The sequence below is a fragment of the Sturnira hondurensis genome, unplaced genomic scaffold (genome assembly GCF_014824575.4).
Source record: "Sturnira hondurensis isolate 20B ecotype Veracruz unplaced genomic scaffold, ASM1482457v3 Scaffold0024385, whole genome shotgun sequence".
NCBI lineage: Eukaryota > Metazoa > Chordata > Mammalia > Chiroptera > Phyllostomidae > Sturnira > Sturnira hondurensis.
In genome coordinates, this window is record NW_028097016.1 from 1,323,994 (window position 1) to 1,339,700 (window position 15,707).

At 35.7% G+C, this 15,707-nt stretch overlaps 1 protein-coding gene across 10 annotated transcripts in view; it reads left to right on the plus strand.

Moving 5' to 3' along the window:
- Nucleotides 1-15,707, plus strand: part of EMSY (EMSY transcriptional repressor, BRCA2 interacting) — a 78,579-nt gene that overhangs the window by 15,407 nt on the left and 47,465 nt on the right. For all 10 annotated transcript variants that reach the window (XM_037038453.1, XM_037038451.1, XM_037038446.1 and 7 more), the window contains 2 exons: nt 2,013-2,272; nt 10,931-11,207. In XM_037038453.1, the coding sequence (XP_036894348.1) occupies nt 2,013-2,272; nt 10,931-11,207 (537 nt within the window). The remainder of the gene's footprint in view (nt 1-2,012; nt 2,273-10,930; nt 11,208-15,707) is intronic.

Sequence of the window (15,707 nt, forward strand, 5' to 3'; positions counted from 1 at the left end):
AATTATAATCTTTTTAGTATTTTATTTTATTTTATTTTAGATTTTATTTTTTATCTTTAGAGGGGATGAGAAGGAGAGAGGGAGAGAAATATCAATGTATGATTGTCTCTCATGCGTCCCCTACTGGGAACTGGCCTGCAGCCCAGGCATGTGCCCTGACTGGGAATCAAACCGCAATCCTTTGGTTCGTACATCCGTGCTCAATCCACTGAGCTACACCATCGAGGGCTTCTTTGTAGTATTTTAAAAAATTATTTATGTAACATCTTAGATTCAGTGAAGCGTTCTGGAGAATCCATCTTTTATATTTCTAATTGACTAATTTTTTGAAGTTTATTTGCAGTTGTTAAACCCCTTGATTCTACCTTGTAAAGCAGTTTGATGTCCAGTTCAATTTTTTTGTTTTGTCTGTTTTTCTGCTTTTGATATCAATCAGAGATCATTAATATTTGATTTTAATTTTTCTCAGTCTCGTTATAAACTCGATTTTTTATTTTGCTAACTTTTAGAGGTGGACTTTGCCATTTTCGATAAGAATGATTTTCGGTCATTGTCAACCGTGTTTAAATTAGAGTCTAAAAGTTGAACATATAAGGAGTTGTATTTTATTACCAGTTTCATGAGTCATGCTGTATACTTTTTTTTTTCCTAAATATTTTATTTATTTATTTTCAGAGAAGGGAAGGGAAGGAGAGAGGGAGAGAAATATCAATGTGTGGTTGCCTTTCATGTGTCCCCCACTGGGAACTGGCCTGTAAGCCAGGCATGTGCCCTGACTGAGAATCGAACCTCAATCCTTTGCTTCACAGGCCCGCGCTCAACCCACTGAGCTATGCCAGCCAGGGCCATGCTGTATACTTTTTAAATGTCTGCTCTAGCAATTTTCTGTGTATGTTGCAAGGTTTTATGTTTCTCACTTGCTTTTTAAAAAAATTCTACAGAACTAGTTGAGGCTTCAGTACATAAAGAAAAAACTAAAAATTTAGGATTATTAAGTTTATATTTGTTTTCTGTGGATTTAGCCAAGGTGATCTTTTAAAATAACTTTAGAGATCTATTTTTTAATCATTTTGTAAAACCTTTAGAGTGAATCCCAAACATGAAGAAACCATTTTATGTAATACGTAGTTTGAACTAACAGGAAGTTTATTGCTTTATTCTTAGAAGTCACACAGGCAACATTAGTTTGGGATATAATCATTCATTCACCTAACTTTATACGTGCAAGACACTATACCAAGGAAATCAACCAATGAGACTTAGTCATTGCCCTCTGGGAGCCCATTATTTATGGGAGATACGCAGACTGACAGTCACATTGCCATGAGACAAGTGATACAGAAGAGAATGTACGAAGTGCTTTATGGGCTCAGAGGAGAGGTGGATTCACTGAGGAGATGGCTTGCAGGACGGTGATTGCAGAGTGGCGAGGTGGTCATCGGTGCGAGGTGGTATTCCCCAAAGGTCAGTAGTATGAAGAGACTTCAGATGGATAGAATGCGGTAAGGCTTTGGAGAATGGTGAGCAGTTCGGTGTGCCAGAATTACAGAGATACACAGGTTTGAGTGGAACAGGGTACTGTCTTCTTATAAAGAAATGGGACTTTGAATGACACAATAATGGTTTTATGCCTCATCTTGTAGGGAGATTAAAACTGTTCAAGAATTTGAAGCAGGGTGTTTACATGAATTAGATGTGAGATTTATAACCGATAGTAGGTTGGAGGGTGGAAAAGAAATAGTGATTAAAAGCATGAAAACATTTTAGGAGGTTGTTACTAAAATATAGACAGGGGATAAGAAGGTCTTGATATGGCCACAGGATTAAATAAAACAGAGGGAAGACATTCAAAGCCCACTTCTCTGAGGGAGAATTGATAGGACTTACTATCTGATTGGACGTGAGGCAAAGGGACATATCAGGGATGATTTGATATCACAGAGACTTAAAAATAAAGTATAAATGCAGTGTTAGATTGGTATAAATACAGCAATATTGTTGCTGCCTTTCAGGTGTTAGCTGTTCAGATGAAGATGAAAAACCCAGAAAACGAAGGCGAACAAACTCTTCTAGCTCCTCCCCTGTTGTTCTGAAGGAAGTTCCAAAGGCTGTTGTTCCCGTCTCAAAGACTATCACTGTGCCTGTGAGTGGCAGTCCTAAGATGAGCAATATCATGCAGAGCATTGCCAACTCCTTACCACCCCACATGTCTCCTGTGAAAATAACCTTCACCAAACCATCAACGCAGACGACAAACACAACAACACAGAAGGTATGTGGTGGGGGGAGTCTCTGCCTGCCGATTGTATTTCCATCTCTTTCAGTCAGTATTCAGATTTAACAAACATTCACTGAGTGCTTACTATGTGCTTGGCATTATGCTGGGAATGTGCACATCTTTTATTTTAATTATGCACATAAAGCTTTGGGATAGGTATTATTTAATTTTTTTCTAGATGGGGCTCAGAAAAGTCAAATGACTTGCTTAATATGTCATAGCCAGCAGATCTGTTACTTCTAAGACTTTCATTCTATTCTATTATTGTGATGCTATTTGGAAAAATTTTAAATACAAAAGATTTTTAAAATCTGAAATAAGAAAGAATAGGATGTCTTCGCCTTTAGAAACTCAGTTTTTACTTTGCCTGAGTAACAAAGTTGTCAGTTATGTTTCATAGAAGAAGGAAGCATATGATCAAGTGAACAATTGTCTGCCTTTTTATTCTTTGTTTGTGATCATCAATTTATTCCTAAACTCTTGTCTCAGTATGTTCAAATCATCTGTCTTCTGTCAGTTTCATGTTATTCAAACCCTCTAACATCCCACACTAATCTAGATGCTGATGGCATCCTAGATTTGTTGGATGCACGTCTGTGCTTCTGGGATCTCCCCTCACCACATTCTGATCTTCCTCTTGCTTGGTTTATTTACTTGTTTACTAGACTGTGTCCTGTAGTAGCTTTGTGGTGTACAGATGCATGGAGGGTATGTTTTTGAGACCTTGTGTGGCAGACTGAAAATTTCTTTTTTCTACCCTCCCGCTTTCTTGATGGGGACATACTTGAGGATTACAGTCATTTTCCCTAGAATTTTGAAGATACTGCTCCATTGGCTATTGGCTTCCAATATTGCTTTTGAGAAGCCCAGTGCCATTCTAATTTCAGATCCTCTTTTTCTTTTTGAAAACTCAGTAATTTTCAGAGTTCTGAAATTTCAAAGTAATTTTTCTTAGTGTGAGTCTTTATTTTATCTACTGGGTTAAGTACTTAGTGGCATCTTTCATTTATTTCTTCGACTTTTCTGTGTTCTCTCTTTTTAAATCACCTATTATTCAGGATGTTGAACTGCCTGGATCGATCCTTTAATTTTTCTTATCCTTTCTTATGTATGTTTTCTATTTGTTTGCATTATCTCTCTACTATAGTGTAATGATTAAAGTCTGGATTTTGGAATTAGACTCCCTGAATTCAAATTCCAGTATTTGCCACTTACTATTTATATGGCTATGGGAAAACTAAATTCTAGTCCTAAGTTTTCTCATTTGTAAAATAGGAAAAACAGTATATCTATTTTTTAGAGTTTGGTGGTATAAATAAATGAGATTAGAAGTATAAAACTGTTAGAAAAGAGCTTAATACATAATTAGTGCTTTTAAAAAATTTTTTACAAGATTTTATTTATATATCTTTAGAGAGGAAAGGAAGGAGAGAAGGTGAGAAGGAGAGAAATATCAATATATGGTTGCTTCTCGTGAATCCCCTACTGGGAACTGGCCTGCAACCCAGGCATGTGCCCTGACTGAGAATTGAACTGTGATCGCCTGGTTTGCAGGCCCGCACTCAATCCACTGAGCTACACCAGCCAGGGCCATAATTAGTGTTTTATAAGTATTATTTTTCTTTATCCATTACTACTTTATGGAATTTTTAAAAGTTTGCTGTCATACTTTAAATTTCTTGTCATTCTTTTTTATTCTCTGAAATTTCCTTTTTATAAAAGAGTAGTATCCATATCCTGCTCTTTCATATAATCCCTATATTCTCTTATTTGATGATAATTCGGGGTAATTTTCTTGTTTTTTTTTTCTTTCATGTTTTCTCTTTAACCTGTAAGTTTCTTTTATCTGTTTTGATCTCTCTCATGTCAGAGTTTCCTTAAATGCTGGCTGTCTGTTCATAATGAAAGTGGGCATTAACCTGACAGAAAGGTCTCTATATAGGACGGGAGAGGGTGGCTGGTGACTTTCATTATAAGTTGACTTAGATGGGATACTTTGTTGAGAAACACCCACTATCCCTATACCTCCACCAAGCTGTCTGTCATGAAGGCTTTTCGTGGACTGGTCACTTTCCTTAAAGAATCATTCAATCTCCTACCTTGAGCAAGTCTTTCTACCCTTATTTTGAGAGTAGTAAATGGAGAGAGAGGGCTGGATAATCCCACCATTCGGTATGTAGACTTTACCTCTATTTTCAGAATAGCACCCACTCCATCCAGCCTGGTGTCATCATATCCCCTTGGATTTAGTCTTTCTTTAAAATGAGGAAGGATAACTATGATTTAAATGCTATTTAAATGGACTTTCAACTAATTTTTTTCTCTTTATTTCCACTTTTATCCCCACTTCAGAAGTATCTGGTGCTTTCAGCTCCCATGTCCTTCTGGTGTTCTCTGATGCAAGTTGCCTTGTTTTTTGTTCTTCCGTTTGCTGTTTTAGGTTTTTACTTTCTTGGGAATGCTTACTTGCTTACTGCTTGTCTGTCTGTTTTCCAGTTTTCAAAATCTTTATCACTGTTGTCTCCTTTTCATTTTGACCTTATAGGTTTATGCCTCTTCCCTTTAAAAAAAATCTCTTCATATTTTCAAAGGGATTTGGGGGGAAGAGTGGAGGTAAATTTTTGTGTTCAGTGTGTGGTCTTCCCCATCTTTGAATCTTCATATCTGTGATAACTTTCATTTAAAGAATCTTCTTGACTTTCTTAGAAAGATATCATTAGGTAATATGTAAAAAAGATCATTTTCTTAATAAACTGGAAGTGATAATGAGTTGATCTGTGGAATATAATTCTATTTTCAGTCTTAGAATGAGGCATTGTGGTGTAATATTAAAATCAAATAAGAATTTTTGTAGTTGAAGTGGCCAGGGTTTGACCTCAGGTCTTCCGGTCTGACCTAAGATAAATTAGTCTTTCTAAATTTGTTTATTCATCTGTGAGTTGAGAATAATGCCCATCTTTAAAGGTTATTGTGAGAATTAAATGAGATTGGATATTTTAAATTGCAGCATAATGTATGTACTCAAAAAATGTTAGCTCCTTCCCTTGCAGTTATTTTATGGAATGCAGTGCTTTTTTTATTTGCACCTTTATCAGTGAGCTATTCCAAATAACTGAATTCATCGCTTAATCTTGCCTCTTAATATATAGAAATTGACTATTTTAAATGACTTCTTAAATGTTACACTGAACATAATTTTTGTATTTGATGACTCCAAAGTAATCTTTCTGAATATCACTTTTTACATATTATTATAATATAGTTATTGCTTTCTGGGCTAGCCCTGTATTAGGTGGCATCACATGCTATACTCAGCTATACTGAGTTTTTAAGTCTACATGTTGTAATTTTTTTTACTGTTTCTTCTTTGCTGGATCTTATTTTATCAGTAATTCTCTCCTCCCCCATATCTACTTTTTAAAATTTAGTATTTGAGAAATAGTGTAGCAAAGTTATAGCTAAAAGAGCACTTAATTCCCATCCATGTCCTTCTATTCTCTTACTGTTTTATATTTATTTGTTACACTGATAACTAGTTGACATTATATTACATATTTGTTTATTTCCTGTCAAAGTATAAGTTGCCAAAGGTACGGACTTTGTCTTATTATTCATTAGTGGTTAGAATAGCGTCTGGCATGTAGTAGGTATTAATTAATATTTGTTGGAATGAATGAATGAGTGAATGAATAAGTTTGGTTCCACTACTGGCTCTACTACCTTTTTTGAATATTAGTTTGCTTATAAAACAAACTTAGTGACAGTACTTACTTCCTAGGGTTACCAGGATAATTAAATGAGTTGATTCATAGAAAGTGCTTTACATAGTGCATATGCCAAGTTCCCAGTAAATGTCACGTAACATTATTAACTTTTGAATTTTCTTTGGTAGACCTTTATAAAGATACTTAGTATAGATGGGGGTTCATGTATGAGAAGTTGGTGATTTTTTTTTTTAAATTTAGTGACTTTACCATATCTTTATTTTTGTTTGTTTCTTCCGACTGGTCAGATGAGAATGGATAGTTGAGGTTGTCACTCTTATACTGTTTATACGTTGGCATATTTATCTCTAAAGTCATATATGAGCCATACTATGAAATTTGAGGCTCAGAACCTTAGATTTGTTCTACTGTGTTTAAAAAATGAACATTTAAAACAAACTATGTTAAAAAGCAAGACTTAATTCATTCCACAAATATTTATTATTTACTGTGTTCCAGATGCAAAGCTACTCTTTATTTGTACTCAGTACCATTAGTTTTATTATTTTTTGGACAAGCTGAGTATCAGTAGGACTAACAGATAATCTTTGAGATTTTTGTTTGTTTTTGGAATTTTCCTTTTGCTGAGTAGTTGGATTTTTTGAAATCTTTGTAAGGCTGTTGATATTATTGTGTTTGCCTTGGATTTCCCACTAATCCTATGTAAATTAATTTAGGGATTATTTTAGGTAAAGTGACTTTTACATTGAATATAATTATTTATGGTTTTGTGGACTTGATTCAAATTCAAATAGGTATATATTTTCAAGATAGACAAATTTCCACTTATGTTAATGTGGTGCCATCATTTTAAGAATAACGTTGGTATATCACTTATATAAACAAAGCAACGGAATATAGCTTTGTGCTTTCATGTGCTTGATTGATATTTTTCATTTTATCCTTAGGGTGCAAGTCCCAGCACTCTTAAGGAGTTTTTGTGAGTGCTAGAAGGTCAGTAATTTGAATTATGGCCTGAATAAACACTGTTTGGTACTTGGTTTCAACACCCCCTTTTTTCCCCCTGTTGTAATAAGTAACTTTAAAGTACAAGTAAATTTTCTTCAAGGTAGATCTCTAATTTTGGATAATCCCCCTTTCAGATCAAAAATCAGTTTGCAGACTGAAATCCCAAAATATGTTTTGTCTTTGTATCTATAACCTAAAATATGTTCTGAAAGACTCGAGATTTTCTGAAATTTCATTATCTTAATGTCAGAAGCCTATAAGCATACTCTAGTTCTGAAATTGCAAATATTTGATACAAGTATCAATGCTTTCCCTTCCCTTACCCATGACAGACATTGCTAATTAATCGTGTCATGCTTTTTTGCCAAGTCTTGGTGAATCCTCATCTGTACTGCAAAGTCCTCATAAACACTATAGTCCAGAACGCTGCCACTATTACTGTAGTTCAGAGTTAGCAAATGTGAAACCTAATTGCTATTACTACTCTAATTGGTTTGGCTATGGTAGTAGCTATGTGAGTTTTTTTGATTCTCAGGGATGTCAGAATTTTGGAAAAAGGTATCTAAAATTTTTTAATGAAACAAAAATTGAGCACACTAAAATATGTTTCCGATTATTTGATATATAATGTCTTTACTATATTCTTTTAACATTTATTAAGTAGTAATAATCTACTAATAAATACCATTTGTTGACTGTCAAATATTGATCACCTGCTATGTGCCTAGCACTGTGTTAGATGCTTCACATCATTACCTCCTTGAATCCTTGTAATGATTTGCAAGGTAGGTATTATCATCCCTATTTTACAGATGAAAGTTGGAGCCCAGAGATTTGAAACTTACCCAAAGGTCTGTCATTTGTCAGTGGCAGAGGCAGGATAAGCTCAGATTCCTTTGACTCTTAAGTTTCTGGTCTTTTTACCATATTTGTCTACTTCTCCATTTATATGATGGCTGATGGTTGTTTTTATAGTAATACTATATATGTATTTGCTGATCAAGTCTATACAGAAGTAGGCTGGTCAACTCTTTATAGGTGTTTGCTGGTCAAGACTTCTCTCGACTGCTCAGATAATTAACAAACTCCTTAAAGTTATGGACTATGGACATGCACTAATTTTCTGAGACACTTGAAATATATGTAATAATATAGTGAAAGCTTCTTTGAGATGTAAGTATTGAGTAAAGACATAGTAATTTGATTTAACTTCAGGCCCTCTTTAGGACTGATAAAAATTAAAAAGAATTTCTCCCTTAAATTTTTTTGAGTTTTCAAAACAAATTTCTGCCTTTAGATAAGAAGTTTTGGTGCCCTGGCTGGTATAGCTCAGTGGATGGAGTGTGGGCCTGTGAACCAAAGGGTCAAGGTTCAATTCCCAGTCAGGGCACAGGCCTGAGTTGCAGGCCAGGTCCCCAGCAGGGGGCACGTGAGAGGCAACCACACATTGATCTTTCTCTCCCTCTCTTCTTCCCTTCCCCTCTCTCTAAAACTAAATAAATAAAATCTTGAAAACAAAAAGAAACTTTGGTGAAAGAGGAAAAAGACATTCTATTTTGATTTGGGTGTCACTACACCACCATTATACTCACCCAGAAAAAAATTGTGACCCTACACATTTGTAAATGATTTTTGTGTTCTTAACTGTAAGATAGGGATAATAATAGTATCTGTGCCATAGGATTGTTGGGAGATTTAAATAAGTTAATGCGTATTAGCCCTAGGAGCTCATCTTGATTCTTTTCTTTAACGCTGCCATACATCAAGTCTTACCAACTCTACCTCTCAAAATAATCTAACACTGCTCAGTTTTCTTTATTTCCACTAACACCCCAGTGCAAGCAGCCTCTGCCATTGCCAAATCTACTGCAATAGCTTCTTTACTAATTTCATAGCCTCCACTCTTGCCTCTTATCACATAGCAGCTAGAGTGATCTTTTAAAATATAAATCAGATATTTTTGTTTATACTTAGTATAAAATTTAAATTTTTTACTCCGGCTTACAAATTTGATATGGCCTCTGCTTGCTTTTCCACTCTTTCCTTGCCCTATATGAATGGTTTTGCTGGGCCAGCTTGCTTTCTGTTGAGCTAATTCCCACCTTTAGGACCTTAGCTCTATCCTCTTCTCTTTGAAATGCTTTATGCCTATGTCACAATATTTTAGCCATACTGGCTAAACTTGGAGTTGTTTTCCTTACCTTTATTTTTCCTTTGTTCTCTATATCACCCTATGAACAAATCCTGTTGGTTTTATCTTTAAATATATTCAGAATCTGTTAACTTTTCGCTACTTCTACCACAAACACCTTGGTCACCATCATCTCTGCTTTGTTTATTGTAAGAGCCTCCTGATTTGTCTCCCTGTTTCTGTTTCTACTATACTATAGTTTCTACTGTTTCTTTCTCCTGTCTCTGCTGTACTATATTGACAATTTATTTATTTATAGAGGGGAAGGGAGGGAGAAAGAGAGGGAGAGAAACATCAGTGTGTGAGAGAATCATCCATCCGTTGCCTCTTGCATGTCCAAACCCCACCCCTCCACCCCCTCCCCTTGGGGCCCAGAGTCCAGGCGTGTGCCCTGACTGAGAAATTGAACCCGCGACCTTTTGCTTTGTAGGATGATGCCTGACCAACTGAGCCACACCAGTCAGGGCTAGAGTAATATTTTCTTTTAAAAAATACTTTGGTTTTTGAACAGTTTTAGATTTATAGAAAACTTGAGAATAATAGTACATAGAGCTCTCATATACCTCGTACTTTTTCTGTTTAACATTTTATGTTAGTATGGTACACTTGTTACAATTAATGAACCGAATTGATGCATTGATATTAACTAAAGTCCATGGTTTATTTAGATTTTATTTTTTATATAATCTATTATCATTTTTTGTTCTGGGATACCATATTACATTTACTTACCATGTCTTCTCAGGCTCCTCTTGGCTGTGAAAATTTCTCACATTTTCCTTAATGTTTGATGACCTTGACAGTTTTGAGGATGACTGTTCAGTATTTTGTAGGTTGTTCCACTGTTAGAATTTGTCGAATGTTTTTCTCATGATTAGACAAGGGTTATGGATTTTTAAAAGGAGACCACAGATATAAGGTGCTGTTTTCATCATATTGGATCAAGGGAATGTACTCTCAGCATGGTCTTCTACCATCTTAGTCCTCCATTGCTGCTCTGAGTCTGTCTTCTGACCCTCTCTACTTAATAAATTCCAGTCCCATTTATTAGTCCTTGAAGTTTCTTGAACATACCAACCTTGCTTCTGCCTCAGGGCCCTTGGGTTTAACTGCTCCCTGTGCCATTGGAATCTTCCTCTAGGTGGCCACATGGTTCACACCCTTTGGTTGTTTACTTGTAGTTTCTGCTCAGTTGTCACTTTATCAGAGAGATCTTTAAATGCTTTATAAAAAGTCATAAAGCACTCCCATTATTTTTGTGTCATACCCTGCTTTATTGTCTTTTCCAACATGACATATATTTACTTTTTTATTTGTTTATTGTTACTCTCCCCTTGCTAGAATGTAGTTCCATGAAAGTACACACTTTATTTTGTTCATCCCACTATCCCCAGCATCTAGAATCATGCCTGGCACATAGTAGATGCTCAACAAATTTTTGTAAATGAATGACTAAATCATTTTCTAGAAAGATTGTGCCAATATATATTCCCTTAGCAGTATATTAAAGTCTGTGTCTTGAACATCATTGAGTGTTGTCTTTTAAAATATTTGGTTGGTAAAATTTTTTTATTTAAATATTTTTAGTTGTATAGTTGTTGAATTGTTTCTTCATGTTTCGTGTTTTGTAAGCTATTTTTGAATTCTATATAAACTAACTGTGAGTCTAGATACAATAGTAGTCTAGTCTAGTAGGTATATGAAGATAACTTCTTTTTCCTTTCTTAGGTTATTATAGTGACCACATCACCAAGTTCAACCTTCGTACCCAACATTCTCTCCAAATCCCATAACTATGCAGCAGTCACTAAGCTTGTACCAACATCAGTAATTGCTTCCACAACCCAGAAGCCACCGGTGGTTATAAGTGCTTCGCAGTCCTCTCTGGTCAGTAGTAGCAGCAGTGGCAGCAGCAGTTCCACCCCATCACCTATTCCTAACACAGTTGCAGTAACAGCTGTGGTATCTTCCACACCCTCTGTGGTCATGTCAACAGTAGCACAAGGTGAGTGGTGATTCAGCCTCTAATTCTGTCCCTCTGGTGTAAGAGAGTTTTGAAGAAAACTTGATGGGTTTATTTTTCTTCTTGGGTCTGAAGGTCCCTCCTGTTCCATCACAGATCACCACTCTCCCTCTCCCAGTTTGAGAATGTCAAGATAATGGGTTATTCAGGTTTTTAATATTAATATGCTTACTCCAAAATTTTTGTTCACATGTATAGTATCTACTCACATAGGCTATTAACATTATCAAAATGTAGGTTAAATCTTATCACAACACATTTCAGTGGTATATACAAATATCTGTAATGTAGTAGGATTTTTAAATAAGAAACTTACAATTATTTTACTATAGGTTCTTTAGAACAGATATTAAGTATATAACCTCTTCAGAGTAAGTCCCAATGATAAGAAGTAGGGGGAAGAGAATTATTTCAAGGACCTGTCATTTGCCTTTTTTCAGTTCCCTAAATTTTTCTCTATAGGTGAGTCATCGAGGTATTGAGAGGCACTGAAGCTGAAATGAAGGACAATTGCTTCTTTATAGTAGAGGAAAGGATATGTGGAAACCTGTTTTCTCTTAGCTCTCAGTTTAGACCTTTTCTGTACTTTTGATGAAAGGCAAATAGCACATTGTTAAACTTTTCTTCTCATAGTGTTGGTAAGTCTTAAGATGGGGATCAAAGAGAAACATTTATTATACAGAATTCATACCCATGGGAATATTTATTATGCAGAATTTGTACCAAAGGAAGCCCTGGCTGGTGTTGCTCAGTGGATTGAGTGCGGGCCTGCAAACCAGACGATCGAGGTTCGATTCCCAGTCAGGGCACATTCCTGGATTGCAGGCCAGTTCCCTGGAGGGGCCATCCCCCAGCAGGGGATGCACGAGAAGCAACCATACATTGATGTTTCTCCTCTCTCTCCTTCCCTTCCCCTCTAAAAAATTAATTATATTAATTAATTTAAAAAAATTTGTACCAAAGGGAACATAGAAGCATTATAGAAGAATACTTAGTATTAGTTTTCATTGGATTTTATTTGAACAACATATAGCCCAAAATAGACTGAGACTTGGAAATATCCTAGTTTATGAACTAGTAGCAAATGCAAGCAGTCGAATAGGGGAATAGTGTCTTTTGTAATTGTGTTAGTCATGCTCACTGTGTTCTGTGTCACTGTGTCGGTAAGAAAGAAGTTACATAGATGTGGTCAATATTCCTCGTCTAGAGCCCTAATGGAGTGTGAAAGCAGCTGTCACTATTTTCTGACTCTAATACCCATGTGGTGTCTCACTCAATAAAAGGAAGAAATAGCAGGCTTGAAATTTTCTTTCATTTGTACCTTAACTAATTAAAATTTTTTTTAACTTTTCTTTTTGTGCAGCAGTAAACTATAATGTAGTATTATTAAAAATATAAATAATTTCTCTCTAGAAAGTTTGTTTAAGATGCTGGTTGCAAACTTGATCTAAATTCATCATTTCAAAATTTGAAAGCGCGAGAAGGAAAGGCCACTTGTCTCCCCACCTCGCTGGTGCTTATCAGAACTGTCCCCCGTTGACAGTTCTGTTTCCCTTCTAGTCCTGACTACACAGTTTGCTAAAGTTTTACTATATTAGAAAGGTTACCATTCTTACAAGTTATTATATGAGATAAAAGGGGTATTCCTCTTAGTTACTAATGAAATATCTTTAGACGAAATGACTATTCCATGCTTCTGTTTTTGATTCTTAGTTTTTTCCAGGTACCCTCTGAAGCTCTTAGGAACTTAGGACTTCCCTTCTTTTTTGCTTCTGTCATCCTGTATTTCTCTGAGCCTTAACTAGTCATAGGGGAGCTGGATAAGATGCCTCAGAGATTTCTCGTAAATTCACTGGAATTCAGTAGAGCACGAGAGATGTAAAAGTATCTGAATGTAGGTGCTCACAGAAACTGTATGACTATTTTGAGTTTCTCTTTGAGATATTTATTTACTTTAGAAATTATTAGTGCTAAAAACTTAAGGCAGCTTCGTTTTAACGAACTATAGAAATGATCCCTGAAAGTATAGTCCTAAGGCATCTTCTTTTTAAAAAGGTAAAGTTTAGTGGAAGTGGTAATATGCAGATTGTAGTCGAGATTCTGACTACAGGGCTTCTGTAGCAGCAGCCCCTGTGTGGGTACCTGGGGGACAAGTATATTCAGTGTCTGCTTTTGTTGGAGATTAAAGACCGGCTGTTTGAGAGCGGGTGTCTCCATCCCTGGTTATTCTTGTAGGGGCAGCTGGTGATAGAGGGAGAAGAGTCTTAGTAGCAGTAACTTAGTTGAGTGATTCCTTGTTTATAAATATAGAGATGGTTCCAAACATAGGGAGCAGGGGGATTGTATATGGTCAGCTCATACTGCACGCGGGAAGGGAACGGAACTCCTTAGTATTTGGAATATGGGAATTCTTAAAATTCTGATTAGAATGGTTGTTCTGAGTTGGTCATCTAGAAGAAAGGATAATTTTAAAGATTTATTATGGAAATGCCAAACATATATAATAAATATGAGAGAATAGCAAAAATTTAAGAGTATTTATAGGTTTTGGTATTATAGATTTAACTCTAGTGAACATCTCTGTGAATTTAATTGAGCCCTTTATTTTCTTAGACCCAGCTTTCAAGAGCAGGATTACCATGTTAAAAGGTTGGAAATTTTTAGTAGAGTTTTTGCTAAATGACATATTTTAACTCTAAGAAATGTATCGTCTTGGAACATTTCACTAGTATGTGTTCCACTGTAAAGTCCTTGCTCTTCCTGTTTGCCAAAAAAGGGAGGAGTATAATAACAAGGATTTTTAAAAATGCATGACATGCTATTTAACCAGTCAGTTTAATATCTGACCTTTTTCTTTAAACTCTATGGGTATAAGACAAAACACAGTTGATATCCTTAGAATCGTGTATTCTTACCCCTTTATTTACGTGACTTCGTTTTTTGATGTTTTCTGGGCATATTTCTTTACAGCTATTAAAACTCTAAACTAAGTATTTTATATATAGAATTAAAGTGTAGCCTGAACTGTGTGTAATTCCTCCAAATGTGGACTATGATGTTTGCCTCAGAGGTATTAACAGTAGCATATGACCTTTTGGGCATTCAGATTACATAGATAGTATGTGTTCATGTGTTGAAGGCATGATTTGAATACTGTTCTCTAATTCTAAAGTCATCCTGACTGCTTTTATTTATTTTTATTTATATATATTTTTTATTGATTATGCTATTACAGTTGTACCAGTTTTTTCCCTTTTGCCCCTCTCCAGCCAGTACCCCCATTCCCTCAGGCAGTCCTCCTGTTAGTTCCTGTCCATGGGTCATGCATATAAGTTCTTTGGTTGCTCCATTACCAATACTGTTTTTAACATCCCCGTTTTGTACCTACCAATTCATACTTGTTAATCTCTGTGCCTTTGCCCATATTCTCCCTTTTCCCCTCCCAACTGATAACCCTCCAAATGATCTTCATGTCTGTGATTCTTTTTTTGTGTTCCACTTGTTTGCTTAGTTAAGTTTTTAGATTCAATTGTAGATAGTTGTAAATTTATTGCTGTTTTAATGTTCATAGTTTTAATCTTCTTTCTTTTCTTATACAATTCCCTTTAACATTTCATATAATAATGGCTTTGTGATCATGAATTCCTTTAGTTTTTTTCTTGTCTGGGAAGCATTTTATCTTCCCTTTGATTCTAAATGATAGCTTTGCTGATAGAGTAATGTAGGTTGTAGGTCCTTGCTTTTCATTACCTTGAATACTTCTTGCCAATCCCTTCTAGCCTGCAAAGTTTCTTTAGAAAAATCAGCTGAAAGTCTTACAGGGATGCCTTTGTAGGTAACTCTTTGCTTTTCTCTTGCTGCTTTTCAGGTTCTCTCTTTACCTTTAATCTTTGGCATTTTAATTATGATGTGTCTTGGTGTGGTCTTCTTTGGGTCCAGTGGGTCCAACTTGCTTGGGACTTTGTGCTTCCTAGGCTTGCATGTCTATTTCCTTCACCAAAATAGGGAAGTTTTCTTTTAGTTTTTTTTTTCAAAAAAGTGTTCAATTTCTTGTTCTTCCTCTTTTCCTTCTGGCATGCCTATGATTTGGGTGTTGGTATGTTTGAAGATGTCCCAAAGGCTCCTTATACTGTCCTTGTCTTTTTAAATTCCTTTTTTTCTTGCTCTTATAATTGAATGTGTTTTTCTTACATTCCGAGTCATTGATTCAATTCTTGGCTCTATCTCCTGTTGGTTCCCTGTAGATTTTTTTTAAAAGATTTTATTGTTTTATTTTTAGAGAGGGAAAGAAACATCAATGTGTGGTTGCCTCATACCCCCAGTGGGGGACCTGGCCGTCAAAGCTGGCGAGTTCCCTGACTGGGAAAAGAACTGGCAACCCTTTGGTCTGCAGGCTGGCACTTAATCCACTGAGCCCCTGTAGATTTTTCTAATTTAATGTAACCTTCATTTCTGCCTGGGTCTTTTTTATGCTGTTGAGGC